General features: G+C 36.2%; 1 protein-coding gene and 1 long non-coding RNA gene across 3 annotated transcripts in view; one reads left to right on the plus strand and one right to left on the minus strand.

Moving 5' to 3' along the window:
• Positions 1 to 25306, plus strand: part of LOC307184679 — a 554503-nt gene that overhangs the window by 223620 nt on the left and 305577 nt on the right. The gene's annotated exons all lie outside the window — the stretch shown is intronic.
• MROH9 (maestro heat like repeat family member 9) overlaps positions 11242 to 25306 on the minus strand; it is a gene marked incomplete at its 5' end in the record, with an annotated part of 86666 nt that continues 72601 nt past the window's right edge. The window contains 8 exons of the mRNA XM_079937349.1: positions 11242 to 11651; positions 12214 to 12330; positions 12432 to 12584; positions 14468 to 14644; positions 14758 to 14810; positions 16684 to 16879; positions 19416 to 19536; positions 20130 to 20267. Of these exons, the coding sequence (XP_079793475.1) occupies positions 11541 to 11651; positions 12214 to 12330; positions 12432 to 12584; positions 14468 to 14644; positions 14758 to 14810; positions 16684 to 16879; positions 19416 to 19536; positions 20130 to 20267 (1066 nt within the window). The 3' untranslated portion in view covers positions 11242 to 11540. The remainder of the gene's footprint in view (positions 11652 to 12213; positions 12331 to 12431; positions 12585 to 14467; positions 14645 to 14757; positions 14811 to 16683; positions 16880 to 19415; positions 19537 to 20129; positions 20268 to 25306) is intronic.

Raw genomic sequence — 25306 nt, forward strand, 5'->3', positions numbered from 1 at the left:
TGGAATAGTTTGCCTGCTCTAAATCCTCTTCCCCTGCAAGCTCCATTTCTTCCTTTGTAAATACCGCCCTTGGCAGCATTCATCAGAGCAGGGTGTAAATAACCACACTGTGTGTCACTAGACTGTGGCCTTCCTGAGGATGGGAACCTTGTTTACATCATCCAGATAGCGTCACTATCTAGCATAGTGTCTGGCACTTAGAAGATGTTCAGTAGCTATGTATTGATTAATGCAAGCTCCAAGAGCTTCTCATCAAACACTTTGCTTATATGTTTTTTCAATTTTGTTAGTTGCTTTGATGAAGTAAGTCTTCTAATCACTGTCAGACAGAGAGAGGCAACACATTTCTATATTTGAGTAGAGAATCAAGAAGAGACAGTAAAGGCTTCTAGTGTCCTTCTGAAAAGCATCTACAAACGGACTCAAGTTATCAAGAGGGAAAGGAAAATCATTCCTCTTCGGAGGTGTGCTCCAAGGCACTCGTGAACCTTGCATTCTTTACCGATACGTCTTTGTTCTTTACCAATACGTCTTCATAATTATTGTCTGTAATGGCTTCCTTATCATTCTTGGTTTCTTTAATCCCCATAGGACTGCCTGTCAGGTCCTTGGGAAGGTTATAATTATAAAGAGGCTTCAATTTTTTGATGTAGATTAAGTTAAACAGTCTTCGGAAGCTTTGTTTAATATTTGAGGAGGTCAGTCTATGGGCTGTTTCCATAAAAATTTTGTTTGTTATTTTTGCAAACTCCCTGATCACAGGATCTTCATCCCCAAGCACTGGGTCAATAGCTGTAACAGCAGAAAGGCCATTAATTCAAGGCATCACTCTCATAGTCTGAGAAGCTCTAACCCTAAATAGCCTCACCACCTTTCACAAAAGCCCCCCTCCCCCAATTTTTGTTACTTTGACAAATAGCATCCAGGAAGTTTTTTATCCTCTGTCCTCACCAGACCTCATTAAAAGAAAAAAGGAAATATTCACTAAGTGTTTACTGAGTGCCTGTTCTGTGCTGAGCATTCTGGTAGACAGCATAAACATATATTCATGAAGAGGTTCAGTATTGCTCATAATAATGAAAAAAGTGGAATCAGTCTAAATGTTCATCAATATGAAAGTGCTTAAAAATTAGAGATATCATAAAGTGAAGTAGCACATACATATTAACATGATGATGTAGACCCATATTTCTTGGCATGAAAAGATGTTTCTGACACATGAGTAAGTGAAAAAGTTATAAAACAGTTATGATAGTTTTAAAAATAAATAGGTAATAGTTTATATTCTTTAAAAATATCTGCAATAAGATATATACCAAAATACTAATATCATTATATTCATATGTTGAGCTTGTGGGAAGTTATTATTTTCTTTCTTAATAAAAAGAAATAGAGAAGGAAAAAAGGACAGATATAGAAAAGAGAGAAAAAGTAGAAGGAACAGAAGGAGGAGGAAGAGCGAAAGAAGAAAAATATTCTGAGTGACATGGAGGGAGTGCTTAGTATTTAGCCGGCAGTCAATAAATATGAATGGATAAAAAAGGAAGATAATGATGTGTCAATGTAGATTCATCAACTGTAACAAAGGTACCACTCTGCTGGGGGATGTTGGTAACTGGGGGAGGCTCTGCATGTGTGGGGGCAGGAGGTATACAGGAAACCTCTGTATCTTCCACTCAATATTTCTATTAATGTAAAATTGCTCTAAAATATAAAGTCTATTACCAAAAAAGGGAAGGAAGGCAGCCACCTTATTTTCTGCCTCCCCTGTTTGTAATTCTGATCCTGAAGGGGAAATAGGCAGAGGCTAAGAGAGAGATGCTGAAGATCCAAACATTTTGAAAGAATAAACATTACCCTTCTTTAATTTCTTCTGGTGCAAGTGTACATTGCTCTCCACTAAAATGTAAATCCTCTGAGGGAAGGGACTTTGCTTTGTCTGCTGCTGTATATCCTGCAGATAGAATAGTGCTGTCACATAGTAGATGCTGGAAAAATGTTTGTTGAATGGATTAATGAGTGAATGAATTCTTAACTCTCTGTAGTTCCTAAGGACTCTAGGATAATAGTTAGGTCTCAACTAATGAGAGGGACAGATGGAGAGATTGAAACAGAGAGAGAAAGAATAAAAAATAAAGAAGATGTCCCTTAACCCAGTCCTTCCACTGATTTCCCCTTAACTGCCTAGCTACCTCTACCACCCTCTTCCCATCCCTGGCATCACTATAGAGCTCAGATATAAACTGAATCACAAACAGTGAAGGTATTTAGGCCTATACATAAAGATTTCATTATAACTTCAACACTTACCCTCAAGCATGACTTGAATTTCATCTCTGAGCAGTAAATGGCCACCCAATTTTGCCAAGTACCCTATGCACAAAGTAAAATTAAAGTTACTCCAAAATACGTTATGAAAATGCATCATCTGATATTATCTGGCTACCTTCATTGCTTTCTTCAAAGCAAAGCATCTCTAGATTATCCTTGAATCATCTTTTAGTGCTTTCAAATAATTATTAATAAAATTCTTTATTGAGATATACATGTGTTTATAAATGTGCAGAAATCATAATTGTACAGCTCAATAAATGACCACATAGTGAATATGTCTAGCTACCACCTAGGTCATTAAATAGAATATTACTATTTTCCTAGGAGCCTCCCTCATGCCCTTTGCAGCCTCCTCCTTCACCTTTCAGAATACATTCTTTTGCTCAACGTTATATTGTATGATTCATCCATGTTTTTAAACATAGCAATAGGTCATTCATTTCCATTGCTACATGACAGAGGCTGGCAAAGTTCTCTTGAAACACAGCCATGCTTATTGGCTCATTTGCTTATGGATTATCTACGGCTGCTTTCACCCTCCAACAGCAGGGTTGCATCGTTGCGACAGAGACCATATGGTACTCAAAGCCTGAAATATTTACTATCTGGTTCTTTACAGAAAGAATTTGCAGAATGCTTTTATATGATATTCCATCGTATTAATGCAGCACTTTTTAGCCATCCTGCTTATGATGGACAATGTGTTGTTTCCAATTTTGGGCTATTATGAATAATGATGTTATTGTGGGCATTCTTGTACATGAATTTTTGCGTAGATTTGTGTGCATTGCTGTTTGGTATATAGCTAGGAGTGGACTTATTGGCTAATGGATGTGCTTATGTTCACCTTTAATCATTACTGCAGAACAGTTTCCAAGGTGGTTGTACCAATTTTCACTCTTACATTTCCATTGCTGTACATCCTCTCTAACACTTGAAATTGTTAGTCTTTTACTTTCAGTCAGTCTCATGGGTTTGGTGGTATTATTTTTGTATATTTATTGGCCACTTGGATATTTCTTTTTTTTTTTTTGCAGTACGTGGGCCTCTCACTGTTGTGGCCTCTCCCATTGCGGAGCACAGGCTCCAGACGTGCAGGCTCAGCGGCCATGGCTCACGGGCCCAGCCGCTCCGTGGCATGCGGGATATTCCCAGACCGGGGCACGAATCCGTGTCCCCTGCATTGGCAGGCGGACTCTCAACCACTGAGCCACCAGGGAAGCCCTGGATATTTCTTTAGTGAAATGTCTGTTCAAGTAAGTCACTTGTTTTTATATTGAGGTGTTTTTAAATTATTTATTCTTAGGCATTTTAAATTCTGGATACTAATCTCTTAGAATATTACACCCATTACAAATATCTTCTCCTACCCCAGGGCTAAACTTTTCCATTTGTATTGTTTTTTTGGTTTTTTTTTTTTTGATGAACAGAAGTCCCTAATTTTAATGTAGTCCAATTTATGGTTAGTGAATTTTGGAGTCCTGATAGGGAATCTTTGCTGTCTGAAGGTCATAAAGATATTCTCCCATATTTACTTCTGGAAACTTTATTGTTTTACCTTTTCACATTTTTGGATTGCAAGCCCAACTGGAATTATATGGCATAAAATAGGGGTTGAGATTACTTACCTATGAAATTAATCGAGCACCATTAAGAGAAAAAAAACAAAGTCCTTTCCCTAATGCTTTGCAGGGTCATTTATATCGTGAATTTTGCAGGGGTCAGTGTCTTGACTCCATTCTAACATTGTGCCACTTCCATAGTACCTTAATGTAAAATGGGTCTTGATATCCAGTAGTATAAGTTCTTCAACTTTGTGATTCTTCTTCAGATTATCTTGGCTATTCTCAAATCTTTAAATTTTCATGTAAAAATTAGAATCAACTTCTCAAATTTCACACACACACACACACACACACACACACACACACACACACACACAAAACCTCTGGTGAAATTTTGTTTGGGGTTGTATTGAATATACCGAACAGTCTGGGGAGAGTTGACATTGTTACAATACTTAATTCTTTAATCCATAAACATGATATATCACTCTATTTAAGTCTTCTTAAAAACTTCTCAACATTTTCTAGTTTTTTTGTGTATCAGTCTTGTACATCTTTCCTTAGTTTTATTTTGAGGTATTTGATGAATTTTGGTACAATGCATTAGGCATCAAAAAATCGATTTTCTAGTTGTTTATTGATAGTGTGTAGAAACCCAATTGATCTTTGTATATTGATATTGTATATAGAAAACTTGCTAAATTTATTTAATTCCAGTAGTTTTTCTGAATTCTTTCCAGTGTTCTAAATACTCAATTATTTATCTGCAAATTTTGGAAGTTCTATTTTCTTTTTTCCAGACTTATACATTTTATTTCTTGTTATTACCTTATTTTAGTTTTGGAAAATTTTTGGTCATTATCTCTTCAACTATTTATTTTGTCTCATTCTTTCCCCACTATCCTTATGGAATGCATATGTTAGACCTTGTAACCATATCTCATATTATTATGCTCTGTTCATATTTTCCATTTTTAACTCTTTGAGCTTTGATCTTGAGGCTGAATATTTTATTCTGACATTTCTAATTCTCTTTATCTCTTTTCAGTTCTTTCTAGTCTGCTGCTAATTTTACCCATTGAGTTCTGCATTCCATCTCATTATTTAATCTTTTGAACATACTAATCATATTTATTTTAAAGTTCCTATCTGATAAATTTCAATAATTGCATATACTAGATTGTTTCTATTTTTTTTTCCTCGTAATTAAAAAAAATCTAAACCTCTGGTTATTTTTGATTAAATCTCAGCTATTGTGTATACAATTTTGTGTAGATACTTTTAGGCTCTGGGCAATTTATCTTCTCCCAGAGAGGATTTATTTTTGCTTTTTTGGCAGGCAGTTAGGCTAGAGGTATATCCCCTTAATCCAACCAGGGAGTTAGATATTCAAAGGTTCAGTAATTTTAAGAGCTGGCCTATTTTTAGTTTACTCTCACTCTTAGGGTAGAGACATCAGGGATCCCAGCTGAAAACTTGGGGGTATTTACCAGAGTTCCTCCTCATTGTCAGTCCACTCCAAGTTTTATTCCTCCAGCTCTGTGAGACAGCTAAAATTTCTGCACAGTTTATCAGCCTCCCAGATACCCTTTTTGCATTTAGAATTGATCTATAAATTTATAAAAGAAAATCTATAAAGGAAAATAATCCCCAAATCTCAGGCCTACTTCTTTTGGTTTTTCTACTTTCTCTTCACTGCCTTTATAAAAGCTCTTACATGTTTTCAGATAGATTTAAGAAATATTTTTATTGCTGTTCTTATTATCCTCATTTTCCATGTGATAAAATAAAAGTTCATAGAGATTAAGTAACTTGGTGAAGGTCACACGGCTAGTGGGTGTTCATTCTGAGATTTCAATGGAAACGTATCTACTCTCACCAATATTTCACACTGCCTCTGCTTCAGTCAAAATAGTGACCACAGAAATCACAATAATACATTATTTTCATAATACAATTTACAGATAGTAAAGCTCAAGATATTCTTATTGACAGGTGGAACATGGACTTAAAAATTTAAGAATAGGGCTTCCCTGGTGGCGCAGTGGTTGAGAGTCCGCCTGCCGATGCAGGGGACACAGGTTCGTGCCCCGGTCCGGGAAGATCCCACATGCCACGGAGTGGCTGGGCCCGTGAGCCATGGCTGCTGAGCCTGCGCGTCGGAGCCTGTGCTCCGCAACGGGAGAGGCCACAACACTGAGAGGCCCGCGTACCAAAAAAAAAAAAAAAAAAAAAATTTAAGAATAATGTTTAAAAACAAAGCCCTGTGTTGTGGAGGTATCCTTAATTGGCATACTTTTGCTTAAGTTTGTAAATCAATGCAATTCCTTTCAGAATTAGATGGCGCGTACAAATAATGAATGAAAATTTCTTATGCTAGAGAGTACTAATTTCCCCTGTTGTCAAATTACTTCTTTATCTTTAGTTCTCTTACTAAAACTACCAATTTTTAGCTGGACACGTGGCCATCTAGCAGATGACTAGACTTTTAAGACTTCTTTGCAGCTAGGTATGGCCACATCTATGTTCCGGGCTAATGAGCATTTAGCACAAGTTACAGTTGCTCTTTAAAGAGATGCCTGTGACCTCTTGATATTTTTCCCTTTCCAATTGAAGTGGTTGCAGGAGATGGAGGAAACATCTTGGACCTGATGTAGGAAACTGTGTGATGAGAATACTAGAGCAACAGAAGAGCTGACACTAGTCTACGTATACTTGGATTGTTAAATGAGAGAGAAATAAGCTACTATTTTGTTTAAGCCGTAATTATATTTGGGTCTTTCTTATACTGTAGGAACTTCAGAAATACAACACTAGCACCAAAGGAGCAAAACAGGTGGTAAAATTAGGCAAAAACAACTGAAAATTAAATGACTCTACTGAAATGGTGTTTTTGAAAGTTACAAATGAACTTTCAAATAGAATTTGATGTTTTGAAAGTTTTGAAACACGGCAGACTAACCACAATGCCAACAAGGTGGACGTGGAAGAATACAGTTAGTAGTGGTGGGGAGCGTGGGGACAGGAACTACAAGCTCCATCCACAAGCAGTCAGCTCTGCTCAGTTGCTACCAGGCAGAAATGCAGGTTCAGTGTAGCCTTATCTCCTCCCCCTATCAAATAATTGGAAATACAGATACTTATGCGAAAACTCTTAAATTTGGCAATTGTGACACACTGCTAGCTGTCAGTCTAATATCATTGTCCCCTTCTTGCCCAATAAAAAAAGTGCCAAGCAGCTCTTGCAAATGATGGTGGCATTGTGACAGTTCTGGTCATTGGGAGGTATAAGATGAATCACTGGTTGGGATTTTGAAGAAAGCCTTGTAAAATTAGGTTGACCCAGAGACACCTTTTGCCCTTTACATTTTTCTTTCTCCTTGGTGTAACACTGCGAAAATACTGAGGGTAATCAGAAAACACAAATAAGGATACAAGTCACATGCTAAGGATGATGGTATTATAAAGCCAATGATGCAATGAATATCTACATGCACACATCACTTCTCATATGTGACTATATCAGAGGATAAATTCTCTTGAGAAGAGATTATTAAGTCAAAAGAATATGCATTTCACATTTGGATGGAAATTACCAAACTGTGCTGAGATTGTAGTAATTTACACTCTGACCAGTAATGTAAGTGTTTGCCTACTTCCTGCAACCTGGACAAAACTATGTAGTATAATCATTTTTGTTCTTTGTCAGTTTGATGGATGGAAGCACTTTATCAATTCAATTTGCATCACTTTTTGGATGAGGCTGTGAAAATTTTATGTATATGAGCCAAGTAATTTTCTTCATGTACTTTGTCCGTTTTCCTAGTGGGTTGTTTGGCTTTTCTTACAGATTTGTAAGGATTCTTTAGACAGTAAGAATTCATGCACCCTTTATATGTGATAAGTGCCATAAATATTTTATTACAATTTGGCTTTTGACTTTGTTTATAGTGGTTTTGCCTTGCAAAAATATTTGTTTTTACATAGTTTGTCAATCTTTTATGATTTTTACTTTTACTTAGAATGATCTTACCTACCCCATGATTATAAAGCAAATTCTTCTACACTATTTTATCTAATCTTATTTATTATTATGGTTTTATTTTTAGCATTTGAGCCTTTGACCATCTGGAATTTATTTAGTGTAAAGAGTGGGATAGGAATAAAATAATTTTAAAAATTCCAGATGGCTCACCATGTGTCCCCAAACCATTTAAGGAATATTCCATATTTTCATCACTATTACTTAAAGCCAGTGATTCACTGTAAAATATTGCATGTTTTGGCAGTTATTTCTAGATGGTATTTTGTTCCATTTGTCTATCTATTCATTCCATGTGATTTTAATTACTGTAGCTATATTAATATCTGATAAGGTTAGTCCTTTCTCATTCTTTTTTGGTTAGAACTTCCTGGATATTCTTGCATGGTAACTTTTCTATATTAATTTTAAAATTAGGATGTCAATTTTGAAAAAAAAAAGCCCTATTGATATTTCAACGGGCATCTTATTCCATGTATAGATTAATTTAGGAAAGGACTGGCACATTTACAATTTTGATTCTTTCCTAAAATATGGTTTATACCTTTCAATTTATTTAAAATTTTTTTGTGTCTTTCAGTAATGTTTGCAGGTTTTCTTCATAGAAATACTGCATACATTTTAAAGTTTCTTTTTAGATCTTCCTTCCTTCCATCTATTCAATACATGACTTCATACACCTAGAATTGATTTTTGTGTAGGGTGTCAGGTAGGAATTTGTGTGTGTGTGTGTGTGTGTGTGTGTATTCCCATTGTCCTAGCACCTTTTATTAGACAGCCCATCATTTCTGATCTGATATATACTACCAGTTCTGATCTTTTATATTAGGTGTTTGTATATGTGTGCTGTTTCTAGGCTTTCTATTACAGTTTCACAGTTCTTGTCTTTCCTTGAGTGAGTAACGGATTGTCTAAAATTTGTTAGTTATATCTTCTTATGTTGGTCTTTTGCTCTTCCACATACATTTAGAATCAACTTGTCAAGATCTATGAAATTATCTGTTGGTATTTTTTATTATAACTGGATTGAACTTACTGATCAGTATTTCTCAGTAGGGGCTCTGGGGTTTCTAGATGGGATAATTTGTGACTAACACTGTTACAATTATTACTGAATATTAAGCATACTCCTGTAACATTAAATGCATTAATGGACATTAAATGCTATACCAACCTGAAAGCAAGCTGACAAGGGAGATTGGGAGATGTAGACCATAGAGGTCAGTTTTTGAGGCATAGAGAAATGTAAAACATAGTGAAGAATGGACTGGGAGCTGGAAGTCCTACAGTTAAGTAGATACTGTATGTCCTTATGTGATAGTTTATCCATTCCTTCTTTAGTTGGCTGAATTCCATCCATCAATGATTTCTTCAAGAAGGATTCATGGTAATGAACTTATGCTGAGTTTTTATGTTTTAGAAATGTTTTCTTATTATTTTTATAGTTGGATATAATTTTGATAAGTATAAAATTCTTCAGTCATAATTTTTTTCTACTTAGGATTTATAGGCTCTATTCTACTACATTTTAGAGTTGAATACTGAAGTGGAGAAATCTAATGCCACATTTATTTATTTTGTAACGTATAGGTGACTTTTTTTTTGCTCAACGGCACGATGAATTCTTTAACTCTGAAGTTCCATAACTTTGTTAGGAAATGTCTTAATGTTTCATTCTGTATAAAACATTTCTTGAACAATTTTTACCATCAGTATATTTAATCAAATTTTTTTTAGTTCTTAAATTCTATCTTTGAATACTTTTTTCTGTCTAATTGTTCATTTTTCTTCATGGATATTATCTATGCATATTTGCATTTCTTTCATCTATCTTCTATATCTATCACTGCTTTCTAATTTTTCAAACTGTTTCTTGTTGGTTTATATTTTATTTTGCTAACATTTTTCAACCCTTTCCTCCTTGTTCCTTACTGGGTTATCAACAATATATATTTGCTCTTCCATTGGCTGCAATGAAGTTTTTTGCAATGGTTATATATTTTTTCTTACACTTTCCATCATGCTTTGAAAGCTTCTTTTACTTTTTGAAATTCTCTATTTTGCCATATATTTTCTTGAACATATTAATCAGTTTTTAAAACATATATCTCACATCTATGTCAGATAACTTTAGTATCTGGCTCTCCTGATGTTCTCCTTCCATTGTCTATTTTTTAAAAAAAATTTTATTGGAGTATAGTTGATTTACAGTGTTGTGTTAGTTTTAGGTATACAGCAAATCTCCTCCTAGAGTAATGAAAATAAAACAAAAATAAACAAATGGAGTCTAATTAAACTTAAAAGCTTTTCCACAGCAAAGGAAACCATAAACAAAGCAAAAAGACAACCCTCAGAATGCGAGAAAATATTTGCAGAGGAAGCAACCAACAAGGGATTAATCTCCAAAATATACAAACAGCTCATGAAGCTCAATATCAAAAAAACAAACAACCCAATCAAAAAATGGGCAGAAGATCTAAATAGACATTTCACCAAAGAAGACATACAGATGGCCAAAAAGCACAAAGCACATGAAAAGATGCTCAACATCACTAATTATTAGAGAAATGCAAAGCTTACTCTTCATGTGTTCCCGATATCCCATTATATATTCCCTGTGTGCTTATATCATTAGATTTTTATTTTAAAAAGTTTTGGATTCATGAATATATTTACCATGATTTTCAACTACTCTGTAGAAACATTTTCTAAAATTTGATTTTCTTCTTTGTGGGAAGTTTGTGGAAATTTCCAGTGTAGAATTCAGAATAGCATGAATTCTTTATGGTTTGAAATAATGTTCTTATAATACAGGGTTCTCTGTGTGTGTGTGTTCCTCTGCTCCACTCTGATCAACACAGATCATGAACTGTAGTGCTGATCATAATACAACTTGTCTTCTACCCTGACTAATGACAGACTTTTCTGTACAAGAATAATGTGACTAAGTATTTCCTCATTCCTTGGGGCCCCAGCTATTCGAGGATGCCAAATGGGGTCAAGGGAAGATCCCACTACCAAGTTGGGAATTCAGTTCCTATCATTCCAAATAAAGGATTATTAGTTTTGATCTTCATGGCGAGAATCTAGGCGGAAAAAAATGATTGGTCAGGTTTGTCCAAGGTCAAAAATTATAGTTGTTTTCTTTTAGAATCTTCCTGCACTCCCACAACTTTACATTTTCTTCTTCAAACTTTATTGGATTTGGTAGCTCTTCCTCATCTGTTGTAGTCTGTGGTTATAGATGTTCATGTTTTGTTGAAGATGGCATTTAAAAAATACATTATTCTTATTCTTTGGGGGGTGATTTTTAAGCAGTGAAGGAAAACTGTAGTGGTTTGCCACCATCTAAAATTTTGAAATTCATCCTGTTGCATGTACTTTGTATGATAATTTAATCACACAGCTATACCCACTGTGTATTATAAAGTAGAACTCTATACTCATGATATATTTTAACTTCTGTTCATCTTAGATATCACCATGAAAAGTACTGTCTATCATAAAGAAAGAAAATTTATAATTTTTTCAAGGAAAATTTCTAGCTGCTTACCCCATTCTTTACCTTTTAAGACAAATTAGGAAATTAGAATTGAATTTTACTTACCTATTAAAATAACTGATCCTCTTCTCAGATATGTTCTGGAACTCCTCAGGAATCCTAAGGTATCAGCTATCAAATCTATAACATATTTCTGATGAGAAATAAGCTGAGAATAAAAAAGGAAAAAAAATTCTCTCACTTATTGAAAGAGCACATTTGCTCTCTCCAGAGAGGCTTTCAGGGAAAAGAACTTGGTTGCTTATACCAAATCAGGGCCAGTTTAAAACTTGGGGGTTTCTGTGTATGAACGTTATTCTTTTGCTTGCAGGTATTATTCAGCTGATTACATGATATCCAAAGTTTGGGTTTCCAACTTTTGCTTAACATCCTTCCATCTCCATTTGTCTATCGTTGCAGTTTATGCTGGTTTTCAGAGAACCAGCTCATTCAGCCATGGAAAAGAAATTCCAGCTTTTCTTTTGGTGATCTGAAATGTTGCTACCTTTACACTGCTCAAAGTAGGTAGGTTGGAGGAAGAAACGATAGATGGAAAATGTTGAGGAAAAGAGAGTGGAAATTTTTAATTTTCTCTTGTCTCAAGTTCTAGCTATAATTGTTCATTTATCTTTTCTTTATATTCCTTGCTCATCATGCTTTTCATCACTTTGGATATCCTTTAAAGTTCCTCCTATAACTCTTGTGGTAGTAAACCCTGAGGGATCACTTACAAGATTGTTACAGATGTTGAGCACTACCAGCTCAAAACTGTAATGTTCATCCTTGAGCAAATATGATGTTGCCCATTTTAATTCTGAGGCACAGATTTCTAATGTATATTTACATGCCTGTGAAGTAGAAAAAGGTCAGTTAAAATCTATTCATCTGGTGTTACATAAAGCACTGCGATTCTCAGCAAAACTAAGAAAAACAAAATCACAGGACTTACTTTAACTACTCTTGCCTCTGTATCTTCCAGAAACAGAATCAGAGGCACCAAGCCTCCGAAAACCACATCATTCAGCATCCATGTGTACTGACTCATGTCCCTGAGTAACTCACCAAAGTGTCGAATGGCCATACTCCGAATGCCTCCATTACTCTGAAATATGCACACAGAAAAGACTTCATTTGAGGATATTTATATATATGCACACACACTATATACTATATATACTTATATACACTATATAGTATATATATTTATACGTATATATACTATATATGATGTGTCTATATGTATATATATAATTTTTTTTTTTTTTTTTTGCGGTACGCGGGCCTCTCACTGTTGTGGCTTCTCCCCTTGCGGAGCACAGGCTCCGGATGCACAGACCCAGCGGCCATGGCTCACGGGCCCAGCCGCTCCGCGGCATGTGGGATCTTCTCGGACCAGGGCATGAACCCTTGTCCCCTGCATTGGCAGGCGGACTCTCAACCACTGCACCACCAGGGAAGCCCGTATATATATAATTATTATCATTTATTTTTAGAAAAGATTCAGTTTGGGTCTAAGAAGTCTAAGGGTCTAAGAAGATTCACTTTGGGTCTAAGCTTGTCTTTTGATTTTAAAATAAGACTTGCTTACCAAAATTCAGATTACCTTAAAGAAAATCCCCTGTGAAAAGTGAGTTTCTTAAATTTAGGAAGATAGTATTTAATAACATCCTAAAATTATAACATGTAAAAATCTATATAACTTGGAGATGATTTCTATAATACTTAGGGTAATGTGACCATGATGTCTTCAAATGCTGGAGGACTTTGCAGAATTGCCAGTGAATACCAATGCAAGTTCTTTGCATAATGGCATAGTACTAGGTTTCCAAGGGCTTACTTATGCCAAATAGGAAGGTGATTGGATTATAAAGATTCTAGAAGAGAAAAATTTCAAGTCAGAGGAAGAGGTTAATTTTTTAAAATATAATATCACCTTCAGTTTTTAAAAAAAGTTTATGATTCCATTTTGAAAATAATTCTTTACATGGGCATGCCAACTACTTATTAGCCGTGTGAACTTGGCCAAATATTCATTTCAGTTTTCCTCAGTTTCCTTATATGTAAACTGGATAATAGCAATAGAGTTTGTTAGAGGATTATGTGAAATTGTCCATGTAAATCCCTTAAAATAGTGCCTGGTACATAGTAAACGCTCAATACATTTTAGCCACTATTATTATTACTATTCTTATCATTATGTCCTTATGAAAATATTTTCTGCCACTGTTTCCTTTTTCTATAGTTTAATAATATTGGGCCTTTCTTCAATGAAATCTGCAGAACTAAGAAGTTACACATTTTGGCAAGATAATTTACTATGAAATAATTCTCTGGTTCACAAACACTCATCAAAGGAATCTTTAAAAACAAATAGATTTCACATAGCATACCAAAATGTTCTTGTTTATTAAAATACTATATTACTGTCATCCAACTTTTCTGGAACACGTTTACCATAAAAAATGAGAATTTTCAAAATGTACAACTTTCTGATGAAATACTTTCTAATTAAAGTTTTCTATGAAAATACCATATTCATTTGGGGCATTACACGTGTCAACTCTAATACCCATAATATGCCTGCTATTCACTCTCTTTTACAGATGATGCACTAAGAGACTGAACCACCTGCTCAAGATTTCACAGCTAGTCAGTGGCAGCACAGGGATTTGAACCTAGGAAGTCCAGATTCAGGGTTAACAAACACAGCCACTAAACTATAATTCCTCTTTCATCTAAGAACAGAGGCTACATTTTGATTCTCTTTTCCTATGGGCAGACTTTTCCAGGTTCTCATAGTGTAGTTTAAAAACAAACAAACATAGAGCTTACTTGATTAATATTATTATCTCTGGAAAAAAAAAGGTAGCTCTGCACAAAATGACTGCCTTTTGTTGACTTATTCTGGGATGTAATAGCATTGCCTTACCTGGGGCTTCAGCTTAATGATAAAACCTAATGATCTCATATATCTATGTAACTCACATGATCCATCAGAGAACAGTAGCTGCAAGCAATTCTGGTACACAGGGAGGAGTAGGTCACCTTGTCCAGTTTGCCTAAAAGTCTTCGAAGGGTCATCAAGGCCCGAATTACAACAGTCTTGTCTTGGGAAAGGAAGGCATCCAGGATGGCTATTAATAAGCTGCAGACATTTTCTATCTATACGTAAAAGGAAGAAAATGGTGGGATTTAAGAACTAGAAGGAGACTTGAGGTAGCTTTGGTACACACACCTCTGAGTTTGGGCAGTATGCAGTGCTGGAGCTAGCTTACAAGAGTCAATTGCCAAATTGTCAAAAATTTTGCAAGCTGATCATTAAAAGTCACTATTAAAAATTAAATTTTATAAATTTAGAAATAAAAACAATGGTAATAAATACTGAAGACTCATCACTTCCCGTTCTTTTGCTACATTTTGCTCTTTTATGCCTTTGAGGTTATTTACATGTAGTGTATCTGTATGGTGGGGATATTAAATAATGATGCACTACTGTGCATCTCCTCCCAAATCCATGTCTACTGATGTCCCTTTGATAGATTGAAATCATCCATAGTGGGAGTATTTACACCAGAGAAATTGGTCTTATTTTCACAGAGCTGCTTGTTTAAACATTTACCAACACACCACTGGCAGTATAACCTCGGAACTAGGTGACAATGACCTGTTTGGACATGAGAGCCACTGAGCTGCTGAGCTAGGTCATGGGCATCAATTGCAGATCAGAGACAAGCAGAATATCAGGCAATTAAAGCATGAAAAGGAGACACAAAAGGAGTGAAAGAAAGGCTGGAAAGAAAGGAAGTAAAAGAAATAAATAATATTTGCCAAAATAACAGCCAGAGGGCACTTGTGTCTGGCTGGAGTTTTTACCAATAGATAGTATGTGAAACCTCAAAACAGATCCCTCTCCACTGTTTCTCTCCCACTTTCCTAGACAACTTTGTTACATTGTTAATCGCATTGGTAAGAGGACTAGACAAGGCAATAACTAACTTTCTGTTCACAATACATCCTATTGACTTGTATGATTTATCTAAAGCAAATAAACTAGGCTCATTTCGTTCTAAATGCAAAATGAGTGCCCACTGACAGGCTTTAAGCTTTCAGAGACTATGCTTAATGGATATACTAGGATTTATTATTAAATTTATTATTAAATCAGTAATAATTTATGGAATATCTACAGTCTCAGCATTGTGCAGGCTACTTTGAAATTTACAAAAGAATTACAACACATAGGTGTATGCATTGACACACTCTTCCTGGAAGGCAAGAAGTATTCACATGACTTAGTGGGAAATGATATAGGACAGTAGTTCTCAAGTTCAACCTGCATTAGAATTACCTGGAGGACTTTTGAAAACATAGATTGGTGGGCACAACCCCCAGGATTTCTGATTCCATAGGCCTGTGATAGGGCCTGACAGTATGCTTTTTTTTTTTTTTTTTTTTTTTGCGGTACGTGGGCCTCCCACTGTTGTGGCCTCTCCTTTTGCGGAGCACAGGCTCCAGACGCACAGGCTCAGCGGCCATGGGTCACGGGCCCAGCCGCTCCGCGGCATATGGGATCTTCCCGTACCGGGACACGAACCCGTGTCCCCTGCATCGGCAGGCGGACTCTCAACCACTGCGCCACCAGGGAAGTCCGACAATGTGCATTTTTAACAAATTTCCAAAAGACTCTGATGCTGTTGGTTCAAGAGTAATAGGTAGAGAGCCATAAATATGAAATATTATATAAGCAAGTGTTTATAGTTGGTGTGGCCCTGAAAGGGTTGAGGCTGCTAGAGACCAGAATATCCAGTGAAGTTCGACTTGAGCTGATCATTGGAAAATAAGAAAAATGTGAATGGGTGAAGGAGGAAAGTGGTATAAAGGAAGAAAAAGCTTGAGCGAGTGCTCTGAGACAGGAAATTAATGTGTATGCATGTGTGTATGTTGGAGTGGAAAATAACGTATGTGTGGTTTAGAGTGTAACAAGAGTGTTCATGTAGAGCAATGCTGATAAATTCTGAGTGTAATGAGCGATTTTCTGGGAAAAATATAAATAAGGTGATAAAGCCAATAAATTGACTTAACACATCCTTTCCATTCAACCCAGTTTCCTTACTGATAAAACGCACAGCTTTGATATTGTGTTAGTGATGTATAAACTAAAAAATAATCAGTGTTTTGTCAGTAAGGATACTGAGTTCTACCAAATCTCAGATTATGAGTTCGATGGTGCTGGCAGACACAGATCACACACACACATACCTCGTTGATAACCGGTGCCATGCTGGCAATCTTCTGAAGGCTCAGTTTGCTAACTGCAGGATCAGAGTCATTGACCCAGTTTCTGAAGAGAACCAAAAATTCTTCTGGGAATGGGTCCTTGAAGAAATTATTGAGAAGCTAAAAGAAAACAATTAAGTTCATAGGCAGAGTAATGGCCAGGCATTGTTCTTGCTTCAGTCATAAAAATCAAGACATTTTCAGTAAAACAAACACAAATCACACTAAAACTCTAAATACTTACACATATTTTTACATATATTTCTGTGCCCATAGAGGGAAGGAGAAGTAGCAGATGGAATAGGAAATACATGCTTTGTTTTATATATATGATGAAAGAAATTTTCACATGTGGAATAACAGAGTTTACGTTAACTTTTTACACTTTTATGTTGCCTCATCTTTCCTGGAAAACCGTGGTGCCTAATAGCATTAATATGTTTACTTATTCGTTTTCTACCATATAATGCATATACTAGTCTTAAAATTATGATATCAACACATATAACATCAATAAACCTCCTGAGGAAAAATAAATATTTCTTTACAGATGTTTTTTGTCCTTGCAATTTATCTCACTAAGGATGTACAAAGCACAGTGTTCATGTATTACTTGATCTTTCACAAATCTGTGGGGTGTGTATATGTGTGTGTGTGTGTGTGTGAGAGTGTGTGAGAGAGAGAGAGAGAGAGAGAGAGAGAGAGAGAAGCATACAATTCACAGAGAAAGACACTAAGATCATAATAGTTAAATAGGTAAAGGAAAGATCAGGTTGTTCATAATATGGAACTTTAATTTATAAATAATATTTTAAAAATGTTCAGACTCTCTTTAAACAATAAGTACAAATCAAATCACCCCACAGGACATCACATCTGCCTCACACATTGGAAAGCTTGTTCATGGTGGTGAGAGTGCCGTGGGGTAAGCAGACCCACGAGCTGTGTGGGGAGCTCTGATTGGCACTGCTTTCCAGATAGCGGTTTGGCGTTAAAAATCCTTAGCCTTGAGAATGTTTATACCCTTTGGTTATTATCTCAGATTCTTGGAATCTATTATAAGAAAATAATCGAAAATACCAAAAGAAAGAAGATTTAGGCACAAAGATGTAAACTTGATTACTATTTATATCAGTAGAACTTGATTGCTATTTATATCAGTAGAAAACTAGAAATAACAAATATATATAAATAAATGGCATAGGCATTGGTAATACTATCTTAGGTATCACTGGCTGATAAGACCAAAATAAGGTAAAATGCATAGATTGTGTGTTCAGAACAACAAAAGGCCAAGGGACCTCACAGTTGAACTGGAAAGTTGACGATTGCCCAGAATTTCTAAACAGAGAAAAGTGGTGGGAGAGTGTGGTCATTGCTGAGTTCCTGGAAAGATAGGCATGCCAATCTCCAGTAGCAGGAAGCATTACATTCATGATGAGAGAGGCAACTAGGTTTCCATCTAGGTATATTAATGATGCTTACATAAATCTTATGTAGTTTGTAAATTTCTTTTAAATGTAGCATTTTATGGAAGGGATTTTGTATCTCATGTTTAGACCTTTTTGGTGTTTGTACATACTTAAAGGGTAGTACAATAAAAATAATGAGTCACATAATAAAATAACGAGAGGTTCAAATGGATTAAGCAAGTTAGAAAAATACTGATTTGCTACTGCAATGTTAAGTTAAACTAATTCATGTATCCTTGTGAAAGCTTTAGAAGTATATAGTAGGGCTTCCCTGGTGGCGCAGGGGTTGAGGGTCCGCCTGCCGATGCAGGGGACACGGGTTTGTGCCCCGGTCTGGGAGGATCCAACATGCCGCGGAGTGGCTGGGCCCGTGAGCTCATGGCCACTGAGCCTGCGCGTCCGGAGCCTGTGCTCCGCAACGGGAGAGGCCACAACAATGAGAGGCCCGCGTACCGCAAAAACAAAAAAAAAAAAAAAGAAGAAAAAACGAAGTATATAGTATACTGTATGGGTATGCCTTTTATAGTTTATTAACTATTTTGACATGAAGTTTGAAATGTAAAACTTTTGGGAATATTTGGCATCGTACCTTAGATCAATACTTCCTTATTATATATTACTTTTATGGAAAATTAGATTTGACTCAGATAATTTCAATTTATAGAACTTTTTACATGCCTTTTGTAAGCAAAGGTACTGCCTCAATTTGCTTAACTCTGGTATGGCATTCCAATATTTGATGTAATATTCATATACAAAGTAATATAGTTCTATATCTTCATGTTACCCAGTTATTTAGCCCATTCCTTTTTTCCCCTAGGCAGTCTGAAGTATCGTTTAGACACTAGATGTTACCTACCACCTTTAGTAAACTTAATTATCCCTATATACTTTAAGAAGCTTGTAAAGAAATATGAACTAGGACTACAAAAATAATTAGTTTGTGCAAATCCGCACCCCCTAGGAAACTGCAAAGGCCAACTCCTGAAACAGTCTAAAGGGACAACCCTCTCATAAATCTATCCTCGCCTTACGCCCCTCAGCTTCAGATATCTGTTATTGTCTTAACTTTTGGTAAGAACCAATATTCGGAGAGGGAGACAAAACATTAGAGAGTTGATTTAAGTTTGGATAAGGAAAGGGAATGAGAACTTGGTTGTTCACAGTCTCGTAATAAAACTCACTTCAGTGAGGAATATTATTGTGATGACGTTGTCTTCTGGCCTTCTAGGACCTTCCACTGAGAGCTTATAGAGATAATGCAAGGTGTCTGGAAACTGTGGAAAGTTATAGTCACTGAGAGTTCTGTAAAGAAGAATAAAGCACTGAATTAGCAAAGAAGATGAAAACACTTTCTGCATCAGCAAATGCTAATGGTAGAAAAGAGGGAAACATTATCCTCATATTTTGTATCACCAGATAAAAAGAAAGATATTCTTGAATATTCCTTAATCCAAGGTAAACTGCGGGCTCAGTATGAGTTCTACGCAGACTCTGTGGATAAAAGTCCTCTTCTATTATACTTTCCCAAATTTGTCTCATTGGGTACAGGTTTTTATCAGACCTCTTTAAAGTGGGAGCACATGTCTGATGCCTGCAGAGAAGGAATCAGTTAACAACAGAGGAAGGAAAAAGCAGATTCACCTCTAGTTCTCCATATCTGTTCTGTGGAGGGAGAATAATTTGGTGTCTACATCACTAGGTAAGAGAGCAAGGCAAGGAAAAGTAAAACCCCCCAAAATAAGTGAAAAAGTAGAAGTCAAATGGCAATTCAGATCATTAGGAGAGATTTGGAACTTGGAGTGGCTATTGACTGTGTTCCCACAGTGGCTTAGTCGAAGAAAGATGAAACAGGTGGGAAAGAGACAGAGAACATTTCTCAATGCCCCTGTTCTTACTTGGCAACAAGGTAGACTCCATGATGGTGAAACAGTGCTTGGGAAAACTGGTTCCAACAATTCTTTCTCTTTAGAGCAATATCCACTTGTTGCAGTCCAGAACAATTCAGCAGAACTCTCAGTGCATCTCGAGCATAGCTAAGGTCCCAAAGAAGAGGAGAGTCATCACCTGCAAGTGGCCTTCACATAACTAGATACAAGTGATTATTTGCCTTTTCATTCTATGTTGGGCAGGATGCCAGTTTTGGGAAAGGGGGGTGTTTCAAAGGAAAAGACCATTAAATGCTCTTAATGTCCCCTGATTAACAGGACATGGGATGCGGGGTTAAACTGAAATTGTAGCATGTAAAATCTAGGATTAATCATAGAGCAGCTTACTAGTTTATTAAAAGCTTGTTAGCAAAAGATGTTAAGTGATGTGAAGACATGCTAAAGGTGCCTGTTGATTGTCTTCTTTGAATGCTTTAAATAAATAGAATACATTCTTATCTACTTGGGATGATTTGGTGTCTGTCTGCTTGAAAGACAGAGAGTGGATTAAATATCTTAATGGGATTGTGTTTTAGAGTCCTGCCTGACTTAGAAGTCCACACCAGATGAGGGCAAATAGCAGAAAGTTGGGTCCTGATTTCCCTGGAGAGCAGGGAAGCTTACTGTAATCTCTTGGGCAAAAGAGAAGAGCTGAACCTTACCTTATGTGGACAGAATGACTGCATGCTATCATAAGCCCACACATCACATCACCAACCGCAAAATAAATTTACAGTTCACAAAGCACATTTGTGCACATTATTTTTTTTTTTAACATCTTTATTGGGGTATAATTGCTTTACAATGGTGTGTTAGTTTCTGCTTTATAACAAAGTGAATCGGTTATACATATACATATGTTCCCATATCTCTTCCCTCTTGCGTCTCCCTCCCTCCCACCCTCCCTATCCCACCCCTCCCGGCTGTCACAAAGCACCAAGCCAATATCCCTGTGCCATGTGGCTGCTTCCAACTACCTATCTACCTTACTACGTTTGTTAGTGTGTATATGTCCATGACTCTCTCTCGCCCTGTCACAGCTCACCCTTCCCCCTCCCCATAACCTCAAGTCCGTTCTCTAGGAGGTCTGCGTCTTTATTCCTGCCTTACCCCTAGGTTCTTCATGACATTTTTTTCCCTTAAATTCCATATATATGTGTTAGCATACGGTATTTGTCTTTTTCTTTCTGACTTACTTCACTCTGTATGACAGACTCTAGGTCTATCCACCTCATTACAAATAGCTCAATTTCGTTTCTTTTTATGGCTGAGTAATATTCCATTGTATATATGTGCCACATCTTCTTTATCCATTCATCCGATGATGGGCACTTAGGTTGTTTCCATCTCCGGGCTATTGTAAATAGAGCTGCAATGAACATTTTGGTACATGAGTGTTTTTGAATTATGGTTTTCTCAGGGTATATGCCCAGTAGTGGGATTGCTGGGTCATATGGTAGTTCTATTTGTAGCTTTTTAAGGAACCTCCATACTGTTCTCCATAGTGGCTGAACCAATTCACATTCCCACCAACAGTGCAAGAGGGTTCCCTTTTCTCCACACCCTCTACAGCATTTATTGTTTCTAGATTTTTTGATGATGGCCATTCTGACTGGTGTGAGATGATATCTCATTGTAGTTTTGATTTGCATTTCTCTAATGATTAATGATGTTGAGCATTCTTTCATGTGTTTGTTGGCAGTCTGTATATCTTCTTTGGAGAAATGTCTATTTAGGTCTTCTGCCCATTTTTGGATTGGGTTGTTTGTTTTTTTGTTATTGAGCTGCATGAGCTGCTTGTAAATTTTGGAGATTAATCCTTTGTCGGTTACTTCATTTGCAAATATTTTCTCCCATTCTGAGGGTTGTCTTTTGGTCTTGTTTATGGTTTCCTTTGCTGTGCAAAAGCTTTGAAGTTTCATTAGGTCCCATTTGTTTATTTTTGTTTTTATTTCCATTACTCTAGGAGGTGGGTCAGAAAGGATCTTGCTGTGATTTATGTCATAGAGTGTTCTGCCTATGTTTTCCTCTAAGAGTTTGATAGTTTCTGGCCTTATATTTAGGTCTTTAATCCATTTTGAGCTTATTTTTGTGTATGGTGTTAGGGAGTGATCTAATATCATACTTTTACATGTACCTGTCCAGTTTTCCCAGCACCACTTATTGAAGAGGCTGTCCTTTCTCCACCGTACATTCCTGCCACCTTTATCAAAGATAAGGTGTCCATATGTGCATGGGTTTATCTCTGGGCTTTCTATCCTGTTCCATTGATCTATCTTTCTGTTTTTGTGCCAGTACCGTACCGTCTTGATAACTGTAGCTTTGTAGTATAGTCTGAAGTCAGGGAGCCTGATTCCTCCAGTTCCTTTTTTCGTTCTCAAGATTGCTTTGGCTATTCGGGGTCTTTTGTGTTTCCATACAAATTGTGAAATTTTTTGTTCTAGTTCTGTGAAAAATGCCAGTGGTAGTTTGATAGGGATTGCATTGAATCTGTAGATTGCTTTGGGTAGTAGAGTCATTTTCACAATGTTGATTCTTCCAATCCAAGAACATGGTATATCTCTCCATCTATTTGTATCATCTTTAATTTCTTTCATCAGTGTCTTATAATTTTCTGCATACAGGTCTTTTGTCTCCTTAGGTAGGTTTATTCCTAGATATTTTATTCTTTTTGTTGCAATGGTAAATGGGAGTGTTTTCTTGATTTCACTTTCAGATTTTTCATCATTAGTATATAGGAATGCCAGAGATTTCTGTGCATTAATTTTGTATCCTGCCACTTTACCAAATTCATTGATTAGCTCTAGTAGTTTTCTGGTAGCATCTTTAGGATTCTCTATGTATAGGATCATGTCATCTGCAAACAGTGACAGCTTTACTTCTTCTTTTCCGATTTGGATTCCTTTTATTTCCTTTTCTTCTCTGATTGCTGTGGCTAAAACTTCCAAAACTATGTTGACTAAGAGTGGTGAGAGTGGGCAACCTTGTCTTGTTCCTGATCTTAGTGGAAATGCTTTCAGTTTTTCACCATTGAGGATGATGTTTGCTGTGGGCTTGTCATATATGGCCTTTATTATGTTGAGGAAAGTTCCCTCTATGCCTACTTTCTGCAGGGTTTTTATCATAAATGGGTGTTGAATTTTGTCAAAAGCTTTCTCTGCATCTATTGAGATGATCATATGGTTTTTCTCCTTCAATTTGTTAATATGGTGTATCACGTTGATATATTTGCGTATATTGAAGAATCCTTGCATTCCTGGAATAAACCCCACTTGATCGTGGTGTATGATCCTTTTAATGTGCTGTTGGATTCTGTTTGCTAGTATTTTGTTGAGGATTTTTGCCTCTATGTTCATCAGTGATATTGGCCTGTAGTTTTCTTTCTTTGTGACATCCTTGTCTGGTTTTGGTATCAAGGTGATGGTGGCCTCGTAGAAGGAGTTTGGGAGTGTTCCTCCCTCTGCTATATTTTGGAAGAGTTTGAGAAGGATAGGTGTTAGCTCTTCTCTAAATGTTTGATAGAATTCGCCTGTGAAGCCATCTGGTCCTGGGCTTTTGTTTGTTGGAAGATTTTTAATCACAGTTTCAATTTCAGTGCTTGTGATTGGTCTGTTCATAATTTCTATTTCTTCCTGATTCAGTCTTGGCAGGTTGTGCATTTCTAAGAATTTGTCCATTACTTCCAGATTGTCCATTTTATTGGCATAGAGTTGCTTGTAGTAATCTCTCATGATCTCTTTTATTTCTGCAGTGTCAGTTGTTACCTCTCCTTTTTCATTTCTAATTCTATTGATTTGAGTCTTCTCCCTTTTTTTCTTGAGTCTGGCTAGTGGTTTATCTATTTTGTTTATCTTCTCAAAGAACGAGCTTTTAGTTTTATTGATCTTTGCTATTGTTTCCTTTATTTCTTTTTCATTTATTTCTGATCTGATTTTTATGATTTCTTTCCTTCTGCTAGCTTTGGGGTTTTTTTGTTCTTCTTTCTCTAATTGCTTGAGGTGCAAGGTTAGGTTGTTTATTCTAGATGTTTCCTGCTTCTTAAGGTGGGCTTGTATTGCTATAAACTTCCCCCTTAGAACTGCTTTTGCTGCATCCCACAAGTTTTGGGTCGTTGTGTCTCCATTGTCATTTGTTTCTAGGTATTTTTTGATTTCCTCTTTGATTTCTTCAGTGATCACTTCATTATTAAGTAGTGTATTGTTTAGCCTCCATGTGTTTGTATTTTTTACAGATCTTTTTCTGTAATTGATATCTAGTCTCATGGCATTGTGGTCAGAAAAGATACTTGATACAATTTCAATTTTCTTAAATTTACCAAGGCTTGATTTGTGACCCAAGATATGATCTATCCTGGAGAATGTTCCATGAGCACTTGAGAAAAATGTGTATTCTGTTGTTTTTGGATGGAGTGTCCTATAAATATCAATTAAGTCCATCTTGTTTAATGTATCATTTAAAGCTTGTGTTTCCTTATTTATTTTCATTTTGGATGATCTGTCCATGGGTGAAAGTGGAGTGTTTAAGTCTCCTACTATGAATGTGTTACTGTCGATTTCCCCTTTTATGGCTGTTAGTATTTGCCTTATGTATTGAGGTGCTCTATGTTGGGTGCATAAATATTTACAATTGTTATATCTTCTTCTTGGATCGATCCCTTGATCATTATGTAGTGTCCTTCTTTGTCTCTTTTAATAGTCCTTATTTTAAAGTGTATTTTGTCTGATATGAGAATTGCTACTCCAGCTTTCTTTTAGTTTCCATTTGCATGGAATATCTTTTTCCATCCCCTTACTTTCAGTCTGTATGTGTCTCTAGGTCTGAAGTGGGTCTCTTGTAGACAGCATATATATGGGTCTTGTTTTTGTATCCATTCAGCTAATCTGTGTCTTTTGGTGGGAGCATTTAGTCCATTTACATTTAAGGTAATTATCGATATGTATGTTCCTATTCCCATTTTCTAAATTGTTTTGGGTTCGTTATTGTAGGTCTTTTCCTTCTCTTGTGTTTCTTGCCTAGAGAAGATCCTTTAGCATTTGTTGTAAAGCTGGTTTGGTGGTGCTGAACTCTCTCAGCTTTTGCTTGTCTGTAAAGGTTTTAATTTCTCCATCAAATCTGAATGAAGTCCTTGCTGGGTAGAGTAGTCTTGG

Source organism: Stenella coeruleoalba (assembly GCF_951394435.1).
Source record: "Stenella coeruleoalba genome assembly, chromosome: 1".
Classification (NCBI taxonomy): Eukaryota; Metazoa; Chordata; class Mammalia; order Artiodactyla; family Delphinidae; genus Stenella; species Stenella coeruleoalba.